Source organism: Strigops habroptila, chromosome 7 (genome assembly GCF_004027225.2).
Source record: "Strigops habroptila isolate Jane chromosome 7, bStrHab1.2.pri, whole genome shotgun sequence".
NCBI lineage: Eukaryota > Metazoa > Chordata > Aves > Psittaciformes > Psittacidae > Strigops > Strigops habroptila.
Window position 1 is genome coordinate 54,898,388 of NC_044283.2, and position 17,554 is coordinate 54,915,941.

Genomic DNA, 17,554 nt, shown 5'->3' on the forward strand with positions numbered 1-17,554 from the left:
TCAGGAAGCACATTGTTAGTTTAGTCAGATGGTTAACAGCTACTTTATAAAATCCCAGTGAATTACACAGTGCAAAGTAAATACAAGTTTTCAGCATTTTGACTCCTAAACAGGTATGTTATTAGCTACTGGAGCCTGGCTAAATATTCATGCTCCAAGCCCATACATATTGTTGATAGTTGTTCCAGTTCAGTCATCTGTGAAATATTCACAGATTTACAGTCAGCTTAAAAGTGAAGCTGTCAAAACAACCTGCCTGGTAATGATAAAGAAATAGCTATCAGAGAAGTGACAGACAGCTTCTTGGCTGAAGTGTTTCACGTCAGAAATTTCAGCACCATTTGTGTTTTGTATCATTTCTTCATTCATATGCAGAAACGTATAAATAAAAATTCTCATTTATGGTTTTTTTAAGATTTTGAAATGTCTGAACTTGTCATCTGTTATTTTTAGTGGGTTTTGAGTATTTTTCCTTGCAAAGGAAGAGAGAAAGAGGAAATAGATGAATGACTTACTACACGTGTTGTAAATAAAATACACAGTGATGGGTGAATTTATACAGCTAAACTGCCTGACCACATTGTCTGCAGGCAAGTGGTTGAATCTTACTCTTTTGAAATTTTCAGAAGAGACTGTCTTATTAATAGTAGTGGTGGTGAAGTACCCACAAATAGAAACACAGTAGTTGAGGTCAGCTATTTCCCGTCTGATTTCTTAAACACAGGTCTAATTTTCAGATGAAGGAAATGAAAGGAAATGGTTCTATTGTACTGTATCTGCTTGGCTCCATGTGGAATGACATGTGGAAATGGTCTCAACTGGGATCCAAGTGAGGATATATTATGAAAGCAAGCACAGACTGAAAAAGAGAGCAACCTTGAGAAGTATGCCAAAGCTGCAAACAGATTACCTTTCTGTGCAGAACAGATGAGGATATTGTGTCTTTGTCTGCCCATGTGCAGTGTCGGTCTCAGAAATAGCCACTGACTGCTTTTCTTGTTCCACTGCAGTAGCTGTATTTGTCTTTGCCTGCTTTTTCCATGTTCTTTTTTTCTGTAGCTTCAAATGAAAATCATAAAGATAAGAGAAGCAAGGGGCAGAGATACTAGGGAGAGAGCCCAGCTCCTGGGGAGGCAGGTGTGTCAGGTAAGAAAACAACACATGGTCAGCATTCCCTGTGGCATGCCAATTGTTGTTGGCTCTGTTGCTCAGGGATAGTGCTCCAGTTTCTGTATTTGTGCATGTCCCATCCCTCTAAATCCATGTCTGCAAACCTTCAGTTAGGCTGGTCTGATATTTGGCCTGTTTGGGGAACTGGTAGCTATTCAGCTGGTGACCAACCCGAGGTCACTAGATAGGTCATTGTCACTGGGGACATGTTTTACGCTGACCAGAATCCACCTGGTTTTCAGGCTTTTCTAATTTAGGCCAAGGGTTATATATATACACATATATATATATGTGTGTGTATATATATACACATGAAATAGCTAGTTGAAGGTCCGGATGGTGCCTCTGATGTAATTTTTCCATATCTCAGGGCTTGGGGTGCTTCTCTTGGCTCTAGGCAGAACAGGAGTATGTGTCTCTACAGAGTCACTTGTCATTTGCCTTTAGCAGTTAACATGAAAGTCTGGATAATAAGTATTCCTTGATTTGTTGCTTTAATCTTCTAGAGGTAACACTTGGCTTTTGACATTGCCTCCCTTTCTTTGGAAAAAAAAATTGAGTCCCTAAGTACCTTAAAAAGAGTAAATGGTTTTGTTAGAAACTTCTGACTCTGTTTCACCTACATGTGAATGCTCACCTCTTACTTGTAGGACATTAATTATGAAACAAAACTAAATTATTTTTTTTTTAATTATGATGCTAGAGACTTTTTACTGGTTGCCTTGGAAATTGCCTGTGGTTGGAGTTTGGGATTTCAAAACAGAAAGGAATTCAGCTACTTGTCATTTGGCAAAGGCTGGACTCTAACTGATATGCAATTTTGTAAGGAAATAGGTAATCACATGTAATGTAATGGAGGTATGAGATGAGATGGCAGGGTAGCATGACCGTAAGGAGTCAAAAAAATAGGCAGTTTCTTCTGATTGCAGGGAATTCTTAAGCAGTCATTATGCTTGCAGTTTATGAACCCTTTTGCTGTTGTCTCTATTGCATTTCATCTTTAATTTGTATCCTTGAAACCAATTCTCCATGTAAACTTCACTTGAAAACTGTCTTTCTCCTTTTTAGCAAGGAGTCTTCCTGGCACTGTGAAAGTAATCCATCTTAAATCATCAAGTTTGACAAACCAGAGGTAGGAACAAGTAAGACCTAACTGAGCTACCAACATACCAATTAGTAATACCTACTAAAATGTACTTTTCTTTAATTCATAAGATGTCAATAAAGGAAAAGCACAACATTAACTGTGAATGCATGATACCACATGTTTGGGGTGGCTCTGTAAGAGCTCTTACCTGCTGATGTTTGAGTATCCTAAGCACCTCAAGCAGAATACAATTACTGGTATAATGTACAGATTACCTAAACAACATGGTTTACCAGTTGCTTTGCTGATTAATGGAGAGGTCCATGGTGGATAATTCTGAGTGCTTCCTGAAGTCTCTTCCTTTTTGTCCCTTTTTGTACTAAACTAGTACGTGTTTGTGGAAATAAGTGTCCCTGCGTGTGCTTTGTTTGGTTGCTTGTGAGATCCTTGAGCTGAAATAGGGTCGAGGCAGTTTTGATAAGGTTACAGTCTTGGCTGCATGGGTATTGGAGATACATAACAGTACTAATGTATTGTGACACTTCTTCCACAATTCTTTTTCTAATGAAAATGTGAGAAGACAAAAATTTAACAACACCCAGAGTTCTTTGCTATCCTCATGCATTGTTTAGCTGATCAAATCAGATATTTGCTTATATTCAGTTTTAATTACTGCAAAGACAAGGATTGATTCTTTTGGTGTGGTTGTTTACATGAACTTTGATTTATGTATATATAGGATAAAATATTTGGGCACTACCTGAGGAAATAATTTGTATACCTGTTGGCTGTTAAGCCTTCAACCTTATCTAAAAAAATAAGTTTTATTCATGGCATTTTAAAGGGGAGTGGTGAAGGAGGAGGGGAAGAATTAATTTGTATATTGTTAGTGGTGTTCTATCACTCTTTGCCATACGGAGGAGTACCAGTGGATCTGTATGCCATTTCTCCTCTGCTCTCTGGTTTCTCCTCTAAATTCACCAACATTTCATTTGTGATAGGCATTTATGATGATACCTGTCATTGTTTTGCATTCTGCAGCCCCCCTTAGCTAGCCATTAGGCATGTATTGAGTACATTATCTACCTTATCGTTTTGAAAAAGGAAATCTTGAACATCAATGTTTGTAGTTTTAATCATATTATTACCAAAAACCTGAATATGGCTGATTGATTACTTCTCATAAAAATTCAGGAATATTGTCTGGCTTGTTCTTCATACACTTTCTCACATGCACACAAAACAACTTTCCTGCAAAGCTGAATATACAGGGTATTGTCAGTGAGAGTATCCATTAATAGAGATGTAAATCTGGACAACTGTAACGGTCTGTAGTACAAAATCAGATTGGGGACTTTTTCTGGAGAAGGTTCTTAAAATATAGAATACCACTGAGGTTACTATTTTTGCCGTGTATGAACATTTTGAGATTAAAGAAAAGGTTTTGGAAGAGGACATCACTACAACTTTTAAGAGGATATTACACTGTTATGTGTCATCAATATAAAAACATGATGCACAAATGGATGTTTTCAACTGAATCTCTTCATCCCATGAGCCCTACATGCTCTAATGAAATGTAAACATTGTAGAGGATAAATGTATTACAAATCCCTGTACGTATCCATATGGAAATCTCCAGTTCTGATTGCTACAGCTTGCTCTGTGCTAGATCAAAACCTATGAGACACGTCTCCTTAAATCTCATCCTCATGTGGAAGTGGATGCGCATTATAGCTTATGGTGAGTTATGGCTGGCTCCACTGCCTGCTGAAAGTCTTATATTTCAACTGCAAAGCTGAAGTTTATAGACTGAAAACCCTAATGTTTTATGATGTGCATACAGGTTTGGAGTGCTTGGTTGGAAGGCAGGTGTGACTGAAGTTGAAGTCTGTGGTAACTTTTTAGGTGCTTGATACCAGGCTTAAATACTTCAAGTGTGGAACTCCTTGAGGTTAGTGCCTTATCTGAAAACTTGGATGTGAATGACTTTGCAAAGTCTGCACAGTGAGTGAGAACCAGAGTTACCACCTAGTCTGACTTCCAGCTCACCTGCTTACATTGCCAGCAGGAAGAAAATTGCTGCACTGTAAAATGGAAGGGAATACATCAGCGTGGTTCTTTCACTTTTATGGATGTTAAAATTGGTACCTTTACTGAGATAAGAAAAATACACTCCTATAATAGACTCCTGGAACAGTCTGTGCTGTCCCTGGCTGAAGGCAGATTAGGTTGGGAAGAGTTTACAATAGGACTGCAGGAAAAACGACTGAAAAGTGCATCAAAGACAAAGTACCTGCATATACATGAAGCAGTATATAAAGACATTTTTCTACAGAACAGGGTTTTTTCACTGTAGATTGCACATCTTTACCATGGCTCTGACAGCACCTTTATTATAACTCGATTGTCCCAAGAAAGGCACTAAATAACATTCATGTCTTTGAATATGGTGCCTACAGTGCTCTTACCTTGCAGCATTCAGACTTTGTGAGTGACCACAGGCTCTGAACAGCAATATTTGCAATGCTCCAGTGCTCACTCTGGATTAAAGCTACAGATGACCTTTATGGAAGATGGCAGTCTTTCCGCATTGGTAGAGATAAACAGGCAGAAATTATTTTGTTGTTTGGTTGGGGATGCTTTTGTCTGCATGCACGGAATAACGTGTTAAAACTATTCTGCGTACAAATTAATCGTGGTTAGGAGAGTACTGGGTAAACACGCTGAGGTGGAACAGCTGACCCTTGCTGCTTAACAGCATTGCTCCTCTCTGCTGTTTTGGTGGTGCGGAGCAGCAAGCTTGCTGCCAGGAATGAACAGATGTTAGATGTCAGTTTGAGTAACAACTTCTCTGTAATTGTATTTAATTTAAAATTAACATCTCTAATGTGCTAATGTTTTATGCATCCTAGTAGAGGGAATGTAAGCTGTTGGATCTTTGAGCACTTGTTAACTGTTTCTGACGAAGTTGTTGATGGCCATGTAATTAAATAATGTTAGTGGAAACTGACTTTAGTAGACAGACACGCAGCATAGTTGTGTGTTTTGTTCCTATAGGAAACCACACCACCAAAGCAAAAGAAAAATCCAGGTCATCCATAACTCTGCATGTTACTAACCTGAAGTTGATGTTTTATGATGGGGGTTTTCCTCTCTTCTTCTGTTGGCAGAGTTAGTAAGGCTTTGAATTGTCCCTGATGAACTGAGAAACTTCACCTGGAAAATATTTGGTCACTTACAAATTCAAAAGTGCTAATTAATGAGATACATAACACGGAGCTGCCTTACTAATCAGCTTACGAAGATACAAGTGCAGTGAGAACACTTTAGATTCCTTCAGAGCAAGGAGTTTTTGCAGGTGCTGGCACAACCTGTACTCTACACCTTCATTCAGATCAAAGTTGATAAAAGGGAGAAGCAGGATCCATAATTTTTAAGGGCTAAGTGCAGTTTTGAGTTCAACTTCGTATACTTTTTTTACATGACAATTAATAGCTTTCCTGTAAATGGTTTATTTAGTGTATCAAAAATATAAATTGTCCTTCTCTGATAATATTTTAAGGATTAATTTCTCTGCTGTTTCCAAAATAGTTTGCAACATGTTAGAATAACTGTTGGCATCCCTCTCGACCCATTGTTTGTGGGGTTTTTTTTCTGCACAGAGTGCATATACATAACGCTTTACAAAAGAGTACAAAAGAACTTGATATTCTTTTATTCTTGATATCAAAACATAGTGGCAGGTAGGAAATCTCTTAGCATATGCACATTTACATGACAAAGGGAAAGAGTAACTTTAATTTTCTAGTGATCTTATGTTAAAATTCCAAGATTAAGAGCTAAACAGTTTTCAGGTCCTTTGGATGTGAGAAATTTATATGTTCCACTGCTTGCTCTTTGTAGTAAAGCATTAACAAGAAGTATGTCAAACCCATAGTAGTTATAATAAGTTACTTGAAATTTTACTTTAGGTAGAATTCCTGTACAAATTTGGGTGCATGTTGGGGCTGGAGTGCATAGGGTGACCACAGACCATTAATTTTATAGGTCAGTGCTGTGGCATGTTCTGGTGTACAGAGGCTATAACCTGACATAGAACACGCTGCAGGATTGAATTACCTTATTTTAGAGTTTTCTTTTAGTAGTGCCTTCCCCAAATTATATGTTTTCAGTCAAATAGAAGCAAGTCTGGGAGCAAACCTGGGCTTTAACTGCAAATGTCTCTTGATTAATTAACAAGATGAGAGGATTTATTTGAGAGGGTTTAAAGAAAACTTGCCAGCATAAAACAGACCTTTGCCAGTGTTGCAGGGTAGAGGTTCTGCTGTCTGCAGGAATTTGATTCATCAATGGCAACTTCATTTAAATGTAACTAAAAGTACAGAGCTGGGTAAGAAGTTCTGCTTCATAATCATTGCATTATAGCAATCTGCTTCTGTAGGAAGGCTGGATGACTACATCCAATGTATATTGATGTTACTGTGGGCCTGAGGAGAAAAAGAGCAGCTTTTGGCTATTGGTTGCTTGTTCTGTGTGGCATTAAATTCTTTTTTGCTTTAATGTTAAAAAGGGGTTCCTAAAAACATTTGGTAAGCCCTGCATTTACAGAATGCAGGTTCTTGCCCAGGTCTGTTGCGCAAGCCTTTCAAATACATGTCCTAAGTGAATTAATAGAGGAAGAGGAAATAGAACAACGCTTAATTGGCTGTAGTTCAAAGGCTTTAGGGTGAAAAGTGAGCAGCTAACATGCAGATTTGCTAACCTCTCCCAGGAAGCACAGCAGGGTGCATCAGAATACAGGTGCTGCACCATCTGGGGCATACAGAGCCTTTCATCATCTTCTACTGGTTTTAATCGTTTTTCTCATGATAATAAGCTTTAGAAAAAAGCCACTGGAAACCTCTGCAGGAAATGTTTCATTTTTCTGCTTGTTTTGCCTGCTCTATAGAAAGGTATAAACGTACAGGCTTGGGGTACAGAGTAAAGCCTGAAGGGCTCAGTGTATCACAGCCAGATTGGTTGTTGATTCCCAAATATCATTGCTGTCTGTATGCTTTATACTTCTGCAGGAAGAAGGTGAAAATCAGATAATGCTGGACTCAATAAGGAATGCTGCAAATGAGTTCACTAAGTCACTGTTTCAGCTAAGGTATGTTTTTAAAACACCGATGTTAACAGCTGAAACATGGAAATGGGCAGCAGCAGCAAAGCCACAGCCATTTGATGTTTTTAGTGTAAAACAGCTTCTTGAACAGCAATGAGGAAAGATTTCCAAAAGAAAAACAGAAAAGAAAGCAAAAATGTTTGGGTTTTTTTTTTCTTGATATCTGACAACACTTTGGTGTGTCTCCTTCGGTGATAGCAGTGTTTGAGATGTGTCCACAACTATTTGAGAGTGATAGGTCCTTAGACAAAAGTCGAGAAGTTGTAAAGTGCCAGGACATACGTGCTCATCAGGACCTTTGCTGAACTCTTGGGATAAGGAGGCCTCTGCACACTCAACAGCATGGTTGTTTTTCATGCCAGAACAGTGGTTGGATTTCCTAGCTATCTTTGCTATGGTTACCCTGTTAGCAGGAACACTTGAAGCTACTTCTCACAGCAAAACTCTTTCCCAAGAAAACAAATAGATGCTTGTAATCTTGCCTACTTAAATGAGTTCTGTGGTTTTGAAAACATTTATGTAGACCTCTGATAAAGGACTTAGAAGAAAGTTGTCTTCTCGAGTAAAGTGTTGCTACAACAATGTTGCTAAACCCACCTTGTTGCAAGTGTTCTGTGAAGTGGTGACCTCATAGCAGCCTTCCAATATCTGAAGGGGGCCTATAAGGATGCTGGAGAGGGACTCTTCATCCGGGACTGTAATGATAAGACAGGGGGTAATGGGTTCAAACTTAAACAGGGGAAGTTCAAGTTAGATTTAAGGAAGAAGTTCTTTACTGTGAGGGTGGTGAGGCACTGGAATGGGTTGCCCAAAGAAGTGGTAAGTGCTCCATCCCTGTCAGTGCTCAAGGCCAGGTTGGACAGAGCCTTGGGCGACATGGTCTAGTGTGAGGTGTCCCTGCCCATGCCAGGGGGGTTGAAACTAGATGATCTTAAGGTCCTTTCCAATCCTAACCATTCTATGATTCTGTAAGTGTGCATGAAGGCTGGAAGCTCTGTTGAAGTTTCTGTTAACTGTTGATCTTAAGTTCGCTGTTGGTTACTGGCTATGGATGTTCTTATAGTATCTGCCATTTTTTTTATTCTCTTCCTCAGAAGCTGTGGAAAGGGAAAGGATCAGCCTTCTCTGTTTACTTGGCTGTTTATGCCTTTGTTTTCTTTGGTTACTTTTTAAGAAGGCTAAAAAATACATTTTGCACTCCCTGCAAGTAATCTGAGCATCCACAGGAGTGTAGCAGCATATAAAGCTGCAATATAAACTAACAGCTAAGTTCCGTTTGGGAATTACTTTACAACTGTCTGTTATAAGGGATATAAATCATTGCATTTACATACTAATACCAACTGCTAACAGAGAAAGGCTTTTGATCTAATCTGCCAATTCTTCTGTTCCTACTTTTTTCCTTTTTTTTGTTTGTTTGTTTTCAAGCAATCAAAACAAATTTGTGTTTTCTCTTTGGAAAAGTACTTGTTTACACCTGCCTGCGCCAAACACCGGTTCCTAAGTATTTCAGCTGGTCTAACTGCAGACCTTTTATTATTTAGGGGGTAAGGAGGGGAAGAGAATTAAAAGAAAAAGACAAAAAGGAAGGAAAGGAGCTACAGAGATGTTTATAAAAATATCTTTTTATGATCTGCTATGTTAACATAATTATATAGGCAAATCGTTCCTGGAAATGTTGTGGCAGGAGAAAAAGGAGAAACCTCTCTAATAGTGCAACATTCAGATACTTGAACCTAGATTTGCTCTAAATTATATTGGGACTAAGCCAGACACGGAAATCAGACTAAGTACTTACTCTATGTTACTATCCTCTATTACCTTAGATTTGATCCCTAACATTTTCCTGTCCCTCCAAATGATAATTATTTAATTCAACAGCTTCTTTGCTCAGTGTGGGTGGGCAAATGGAATGAATCTGCTGTGTCCAGCTCAAGTCAAGTGCAGTTTTTCTTGGTCTGCGTTTTCTTTCTGGGATGGCACCCTCTGCCCCGATGTGATCAGGGAAGTGTTTGAGAGCAAATAAAAGGAGAAGGATTCAGCTCTACTGATCTCAAAGTCGGGTCCACAAAGCTGGCTGGAGCCTGGCTCAGGTGGCTGTGGATCTGCAGGTGACAATCTGCATTGCCAAGAAATACTCTGCTCTTGGGATGATGGTGTTTGGGTAGCAGAAATTGCTAGCTGTGGGGAAACGCTTTTCAAGAGAGCAAAATTTCACTACTACTATGTAAGAATAGTACAGTTAAGTTTTTAGGGAGGGGAAGAAAAGGAATACTGGTGATCATTGAGTTTGCAGGTTATCGGGGTTCCTGATGGCATGCGGTCAGACCCTAGGGAGGTCTGAGATGGGAAAAGGTGGGAAACACACACAGTGGGAGAAAGATGGAAATAATTTCCTGGAGAGGTGGCTAAGTGGGGAATGGAGGGGATGCTGTGGAGACAGCTTTCCCTGCCTGACGCATATACAGCTGCACAGCTGTTCCCTTTCCAAGGTCTGTTTGACAGATCATATCTGCTAAAAACCTTGGTGAAAAGCTGCATAAGAGCCACCACTGGGAATTTCTCCACTGCTGATAATTCTGACTGACCTTTTTGCACACATCTGTCAATACTAATTCTTAGCCCCAAGTCAATTAAATTTCCCAAGCCCTCTCTTCTTTTTAGTGAAGCTGTAAATGCCTTAAGGCATTTGAAATCTGCACAGTCAAGTAAAGAAAATCCTGGGAGAAAGAAGCGCATCCTGTAGGTGTATAAAAAGCCTGGGTTTATTGCGTTGGTGGGTAGGGTTATTTATATGGTAAATAGAAGCGTCCATTCTATGTGAAAATGTTGACAATCAGTTCTGTTTTCTCAGTTACATCATCTTTTTCCTGTGTGCTACAACCTGCCCAGTGCTCCTTATGTGGAAAGCTCTGCAAGAGGAAAGCGACAGTTGGCTCCAACTTCGATAAACGTGTAAATGTAAATGCATTCATCTGACTTTGCATCCTTCTCTCTCTTCTGTTACCTCATCTCAACTGAAAGTTAAACAAGCTTTTTCTTTGCTGGCAATTTGAAGAATGAGTGTTATTACTAGAGGTGATTGGGTTTTTTTTGAGAGAAATACAAAAGCAGCTGTGTGCATTAAGATACGCTCTTTCTAAGACCTTTGTAGGAAAAGATGCAGCAAGCCCATTTTCTTATCTGATGACGTAAACTGTAAGAATATTTTTGAAAGCAAATTACTCTTGTTACCTTTAAAGTAAAATTTTGCAACATTTCCCAGATCAGGATGCCTGTCCTAGAAGGCACAGGACAAGAGCAAAGGTCAGTTCTGTGGGACAAATTAAAAACCCTGTCTGTGCTGACAGATTAATCTTTTGACCGAGACTGTTTTTGGGGAACAGATGGCACAGCTCTCGAATGTAGGCTTGCTTTTGCTTTCGATAAAGCACAAATACATCTTCACGCTATAATCCTTCCTTCTCAAAGTCTTACCCATCCTTGATTTGCACACTTCTTTCTAGGTGTTGCATCCCATCTTCCGTTGTGAAAATAAAGTAGGTTGGGAAGAACAGCAACTTTCAAACAACTAGGCTTTATCGAAACGAGATGAAGATGTGAGATTTCCAATACTGTAAAGCCTTAGAGGAGATTTTGGACGGAGAAGGAGGTTTGATAAAATAAGACACAAATCTTAGTGTTCCTCCTAACAATGCACTTGGCCTGTGTAATTGTCTTGGTTTTAGGCCTGTCTTTACACTTGCTCAGAAGTCTGCTTGCTTTCAAAAGCAAAGATTATGTGTACCTTCAGAGTAGTCCCCAGAAGATGCTGCCAGCCAGATGTCATGATGTTCATCCTTCTTGTCCCCTCAACACTTCGTGGTGTTGCTTCTTTGCAGTAACGGATCACTGCTACTACAATCATGCTTTTGGATAGAGGAGGGTGAGGCTTAATTTCAGCCTGTTTTAAATGTCAGTGTTTTCACCATCTATTTTTAAAGCTTGTAAAACCTATATGAATGCAAATCCAGGTGCCTCCTTAGATAGCCGGAGCTGTACATCTTCAGCTGGCTGGTGGAGAGTCAGATGACCTTGGTCACATACAGTGTGAGAAGAGAGACTTTGCCTCTTGTGATCATCTTTGACTTGCCAGGGCTGCATAAAGTATTTTCTCCCCTACTTGCCTATGCTGGGTAGAGTGGGAAGGGTGTGGAGAGAAAGAGTTTGGGCAGGGAGTGTGTGAGAGCACAAAGGAGTAGTGACAGAAGTCAAGGAGAGGATGCACAATTGCTCAGTGGAGGCTGGGTTGAACGTCTTCCTGGCAAAGCCCTGCTGCAGTGGTGAACTTGACCAGCTGGGCCACCATAAAAGAGGTTCTTGGTGATCAGTCGCCTTGATGCACTTAGCACAGCTGTCACTTTGGTCATTGGTAGTTTGTCTGGCTGCTTAAATCTAGAACCAGCTAGGTTCTTGGAACCTGAGCAGAGGCAGGAAATGAAAGATCATCGGGGATGATAAAGGCACAAAGAACAACAGGCACATGAAACCAAAATTTGATTGCTTGGGCTCTTTCGTTTTTTACAGTGCTGTGAGGCAAGTGAGTTTTGAAGGAAAGCCACATGAATGCTGTATTCCTCTTGCTTCTTCAAGATATGCAGGCTTATGTTGAAACTAGTGCTTTGCTGGAAGAGACATCTTGGTTGCTTTTTTAAACTTTGATTTGTACTGAGGAACAAGTTGAAAATCCTGTGTTTTTTACGTAAGTTGCAGGATTGAAATGTAAATGTTGCAGTGCAGTTCTTGTAGTGCCCTATGGAGCAGCTGGGAGAAGGTATTCGCCACATGGTCCATATTGAGACAGGAAAGCCGTGTCTCAGGAAAATAAGAAAATCTGTCATCTTTTCTCTGTCCTAGAGAGAAGAGGAAGATAAAAAAGAAAAAGTACATATCCTGAACGCTCCCAAGTTTCTCAAGTATCTTCCCTTGCTGAAAGTTACCAGGTATAGGGGTATTATTGCAGAATGAGTGATGTGTCTGTTGCAGGGGGTTTGTTTGTTTAAGTTGGGCTTCCAGAAAATATTGCTAAATCTGAGCTACGTACCTTGAACCTGCTGTTTGTATTAAGGCTGTTGTTGCATGGTCATCTAAATCTGTTCTAGGACCAGTAGAGAAACAATGAAAATCCTTTGAGTGTAAGCAAAGACAAATTACTGAAAAGTTAATGAGAAGGTGTTTCTATAGCTCAAATGGGCACTTCTAAGATGATTGTAGGCACTTGTTAAGGCTCCTTATGTCTTATTTTCTTACTCATGTGGGATTGCTTATAAAAACAGCACAGAAATTTAACAGCAGATATCTCCCAAATGGCCTTGGTGACTCATTTTAAAAAGGGAAATACCTTATGTGTACTTACTGTAAACTTAGTCTGAATACTGATTCATTTTTGGTGATCTTGGTTGTGCAAGATCTGCAAACTCAGTAGGCTGTGGCAGCACTTGCTTTTTTATCTCCTTTCCCTTGGTTTTAAACCTTTCTGAAATGTCTGTAGAGTTTATTCTGAAGTTGCAGATTGTTACTCCATAAATAATTAATTGCTCGGTTTGTTTCCCTTGGAGAAACAGACAGGATCTGAAATCATTCATATGCAGAGAACTTCTAGGTGTGTTTAGTAGAGATAGAAAAAATATATAAGTCAATATTGAAAATATAATTAGTTATTTGTAGTACATGCCCTCCCTGAACAGTGGCTAACACAATACCTGCCCTCTTTTTCCTCCTGCTCCAGATAAGCAAGCAGCATCTAGAAGGGTGATTTGTCTCACTGTCTCTTTCACAGGCTGGGAAAGATCAGCGTATGGGGAGAATGCTGCATACTGGGTCATTGGCTCATCTAGTGACACTCAGAAAGAGAGGCCCCAAAATTCAACTGTTGTTTTCCTCCATGATTTTATTTCCTTCTGTTCCCTTCCTCCAGTCCTTCTCCAGTAGCTGTGAGCAAGGAGCTGTACCAGGTGTTGGACAGGGTCTCCAGGAGATAACTGAGCTCTCCTCTTCTGCCAAAGGAAAGACTGTAATGCTACATTGCTATTAAAAAGCACACTGCAAGATATGTTTTAATTAGAGTGTGTTTTGCTGCAGTGTAATTAAGGGTAAAAAGCTTATGCTGAGTGGAATAGTGTGTTTTATTACTGTGCTTTTCTATTTCAGGTTCTTATCATTGCCTTAGAGAGAAGGAAATTAGAATACGGGATGCCATAGCATTCATAGTATCAGTCAGCAGTAATAATATTTTGTGAAGGCTGCTTATGAGTTTGACTTGAGCCATTCCTGACAGCATCTCATGCTAGAGGAATAAAGTCTTTTAAGTATTGCATGGCAGTTCAAGAAGAGGGCAGACAGAGTTTCAACTGGCTCTTTTTTGGTTGGGATGAATAGCTTTCTACTAATAAGTGCAAATTAAGGGGGACCAGAATGGTGAAGGAGCATTACATTAGTTTTGCTGTTAAAACAACAAACCCAAACTACCAGATCTTCTGAGATGTATATAAACGAAGACAAACCAGTATCAAGTATGTGATTGTAGGCTAGTTGCATTTTGATTCAGATTTTTTACAACATTTTGGTATGGCAAGTCAAAATGTAATAAACCAACTGTCAAAGACAATAGTTCCATGCTCTCAGACAGTCTCCTAATGACATCTTTTTGTAGAATTCCTTATTAAGGTCACTTTTCAATGGGAAGAAATATTTTTATTTCTTGCTCTCTCCCTTCCCACCCACATTACAGTTTTCCACAGAACAGAAGTTATGGTTCCTGATGAGGTTTCTATTTGCATATGCAGTGCTGAGGAAGAGCAGAGGCTTTCATTTCACCTCCTGTACTGATGATGATAGCAATTTCTTACACATAACTGGTCACGCATAAATTTGAGCTTAAGTTTTTAGGAGCAGTCACTGAACATGATGAGAGATGGCTTATTTGAAACAGCTAACTCCAGAAACTGCAATGTAGGTAGGTTCAGTCATTTGCCACTCAAAAGTGAAAAATGCAATATTGCTATTCCTGTCTCTCCCACTCCTCATTTCTGGCTGTTTAATTTTCTAACTCAGTTATGCTGCTACATTACTCTCTAAAGCTGTGCTGTAAACCAGATCGTTTAAATTTCCACTCCAATTTTAACAGTGGCAACTTCTCTCCTGTGAGAGACCAGAGGTACCCTTAACAGAGGAAGTACTTCTTTAAACTGGGTATGTATTTTCTGTTTTATACCAACTGGTATTATTAAATGGAATATATTGGATTATTTTTATCACATTTAGCACTCTGTGCCTTAAATTCTCATGAGTTTTCACTCCCAGCATCCATGCCTTTACCTGAGTCAAGAGATGTAGTGTGCTGTGGCCAACTGCTGCTCACAAGTGTTTTGCTTTAGGAAGCAAATATAGCTGAGGGAGAAAGGTGTTTCACAGCTAAATGCTGTTCACAACCCTTTGGCCTGATTCCCAAACCTAGTTGTGATTGCATTAGAGCGTTTTAGGATGTCCTGCCACATGTGTGTTTGAGTTGCAGAAAGATGTAGAATAGCTTTCTTGAGCCTTTGTGTGGTTAGATGAATTAGCCAAAATTCCAGCTCTCACTCATGTTGCTGTGAGGGCAGACTCATTGGTTTGGTCCTGTAGTTCAATTTGCCAACTTCATTTCTTTTCCAGTGGTAGAGTAGGGGTCATTCCTAGCACCTACAGCATACTGCTTTGGCTGTAAGGTGCAAGCTAATGGTTTAATAACTTCACTGAAACTGGAGATTTAAATCTGGAAATAGAGGGAGAAAGTTAACTCAGTCCTTCAAGCTTCCCAATTAATCAACCTGATAGGAAGAGTTCATTATTTGGAACTCAATTCAACTGCGTGGCTCAGTGGCTTTTGCTTTTCTTATACTAGACATATTCTTTGCAGGTGATTTTAACGGGTAGGCTGCATTAACAGACAATCTAAAAAATTTAAGAAAACCTTCAGTATATAGAGATTCTTTCAATGGACCATGAATCATAATGTCAAAATCTGAAGAATAATAGAATGAAATACCTTAAAGATCTTATTTTGGTAAATGTAATTTAGTGTATTTTTAGCTTAATATATTTAATATATTTGAATATTTTATTAGGTATTAATCGTTGAATGCATTGTTTCCTCCATAAGTAAAGTAGATACCCAAATTCACAACAAAAGAAACTAAGTAACCTTCAAATAGAGGCTGGGTGCAGTTCGGTGCCTGGGGCATGTTGGATAATAGATATCTAGATCTTGATTGCAAAGTTACATACCAAGTGGCTTGGACCAGCCTACAGACAATTTTTGTAACCAGCTTAATCAGGGATGTGGTTTCCCTTCCTACTTCTGCCTGGTACGCTTAGTTTATAGCAGTAATGCCTGCTTTGTGGGAGTCACTGCAATAGAATTGTTCTTTTCCTTGTGCATGGGGACTAGCTGTAAAGGCAGAGGCCTTTTGCTCTGAAGTCATTGCATCTTTCACAGTGTGGGTGAACTGCTTGAAGTACATGGGTCTAATCAGAGCAGTTTGTCTTCTCTGTTTTGACATGGCTGTGTTAAAGGATCTTGATGGGTCTCACTGATGTGTCGGGAAGGAACAGGCTTGGGAGTGCAACCAGGCAGGTTCAAAAACCTGCTGTCATCCGTGTCCCAGGGCATAGGGGATACTTACTGCATCTGGATGTGCTTCCTTCAATGCGCTGCCAGAGGGTAGTGGTGCTGTTAGTTGTAGCAGCATCTCAGCTAGAGCTCAAACAGACATTCATGTTTAAAAAGTAAAAAAATCTTCCATACTTTGGCAAGCCGCGTTGTTGGTTTTGTCTCTTAACACCATGAATGTCAACAGTTAACTTTTGGTATACGGTTTATAATTATGAAGCAAAGTAACCTCAGTCACTTATGTTTTATTTGAGAACATGAAGAGTGCCCAACACAAGTTTATGATTCAGCAGTAGAAGACTTCACTGAAACCATGCCCACTGTTTGAAGTTACACTGTGGACTCTGAACTGCTGCAGAACACTTCTGCCTTCAGGCACCATGATGTAGAGACTTTTCAAGCAGCTCTTTTTTGCGGGAGAGAAGAGGGCTTATTGTAAGAGTTGCATAAAGCGCTTCAGAACCATTGCCATTTTTTTTCCTTTCTTTCCTTCCCCTTTTCCTCGAGTTATTTAAACCACGCTAGACAAAAAGTTGAACTATGGCAACACCTTAATACCTTTGGCAATGTTTTGTGCTGTCTGCAAGGATGGATCTGTCTTTTTGCATAGAAATTGCTAAGCGAGGGGATTCTCTTCAGACGGACACCTCTGCTGTCAGATCACACAGAAACAGATCACTGTGACAGGCTAGGTACTGCCTTTGACCAGATAAATCGCGCGTCCTGGCCTTTCTAAAGCAGGCTCCCTGTGTCTGTGCTGCAGGTGCGGCTGTGGAAGCACACCGGAGCGTGGAGGGACCGGGAGGGAGCACCTAACAGAACACTGGTGCCATCTGACGGTAAGTTTTCCCAGCAGGTTCTCCCCCCTCCTGTCCATGTACGGAAGCTTTTCGTTTTTGTGGGAGTAGGGGGAGATGACGTTAGTTGCACATTATATATAATCATGTATATATCCCCTAAAAATAGAGGTACTGTATCATTAAAGAAATCTAGAATGTTTTGTGTTTTTTTCTTTATTCATCTTGTGTTTTAAAAACAGCTTTTAAATTAAACTACAACTTACAATACGACTTTTTCACTTAGTTTTCTTTCCTCCCTCCCCCCAGAAGTAGCTATTAATTACAGGCATGGTCTTCCTGTGATAACTCTTACACTGCCCACAAGAAGTGAACGCTGTCAGTTCACTATTAAGCCGATGGTGACCACCGTAGAGGCATTCCTGCAGGATGTGCAGAGAGAAGATAAAGGAGTTGAGAGGGCGGAAGTCTTTGCAACAGGTATTTTGCAATTCTGTCATTCCTCAAAATGAATACGTTTCTCATGGAATTTTCAAATGAAATTCCTTTCTCTCTTGAAGCATGAGTTCAGTCCTCCATCAGGTTTAACACTGCTTGCTGTAGGGGTAGCTCACTGTGGATCCAGTGTGTAAATGAACTTCGTG

General features: G+C 39.8%; 1 protein-coding gene across 2 annotated transcripts in view; it reads left to right on the forward strand.

Annotated features, from left to right (window-relative positions):
• Positions 1-17,554, forward strand: part of MCUB (mitochondrial calcium uniporter dominant negative subunit beta) — a 44,624-nt gene that overhangs the window by 20,310 nt on the left and 6,760 nt on the right. Inside the window, exons 1-3 of one of the 2 annotated variants that reach the window (XM_030491557.1) lie at positions 9,846-10,385; positions 16,877-16,952; positions 17,220-17,390. In XM_030491557.1, the coding sequence (XP_030347417.1) occupies positions 10,251-10,385; positions 16,877-16,952; positions 17,220-17,390 (382 nt within the window). In that variant the 5' untranslated portion in view covers positions 9,846-10,250. Of the gene's footprint in view, positions 1-9,845; positions 10,386-16,876; positions 16,953-17,219; positions 17,391-17,554 lie in introns of those variants that run through there. The other variant, XM_030491558.1, reaches the window with a different exon arrangement.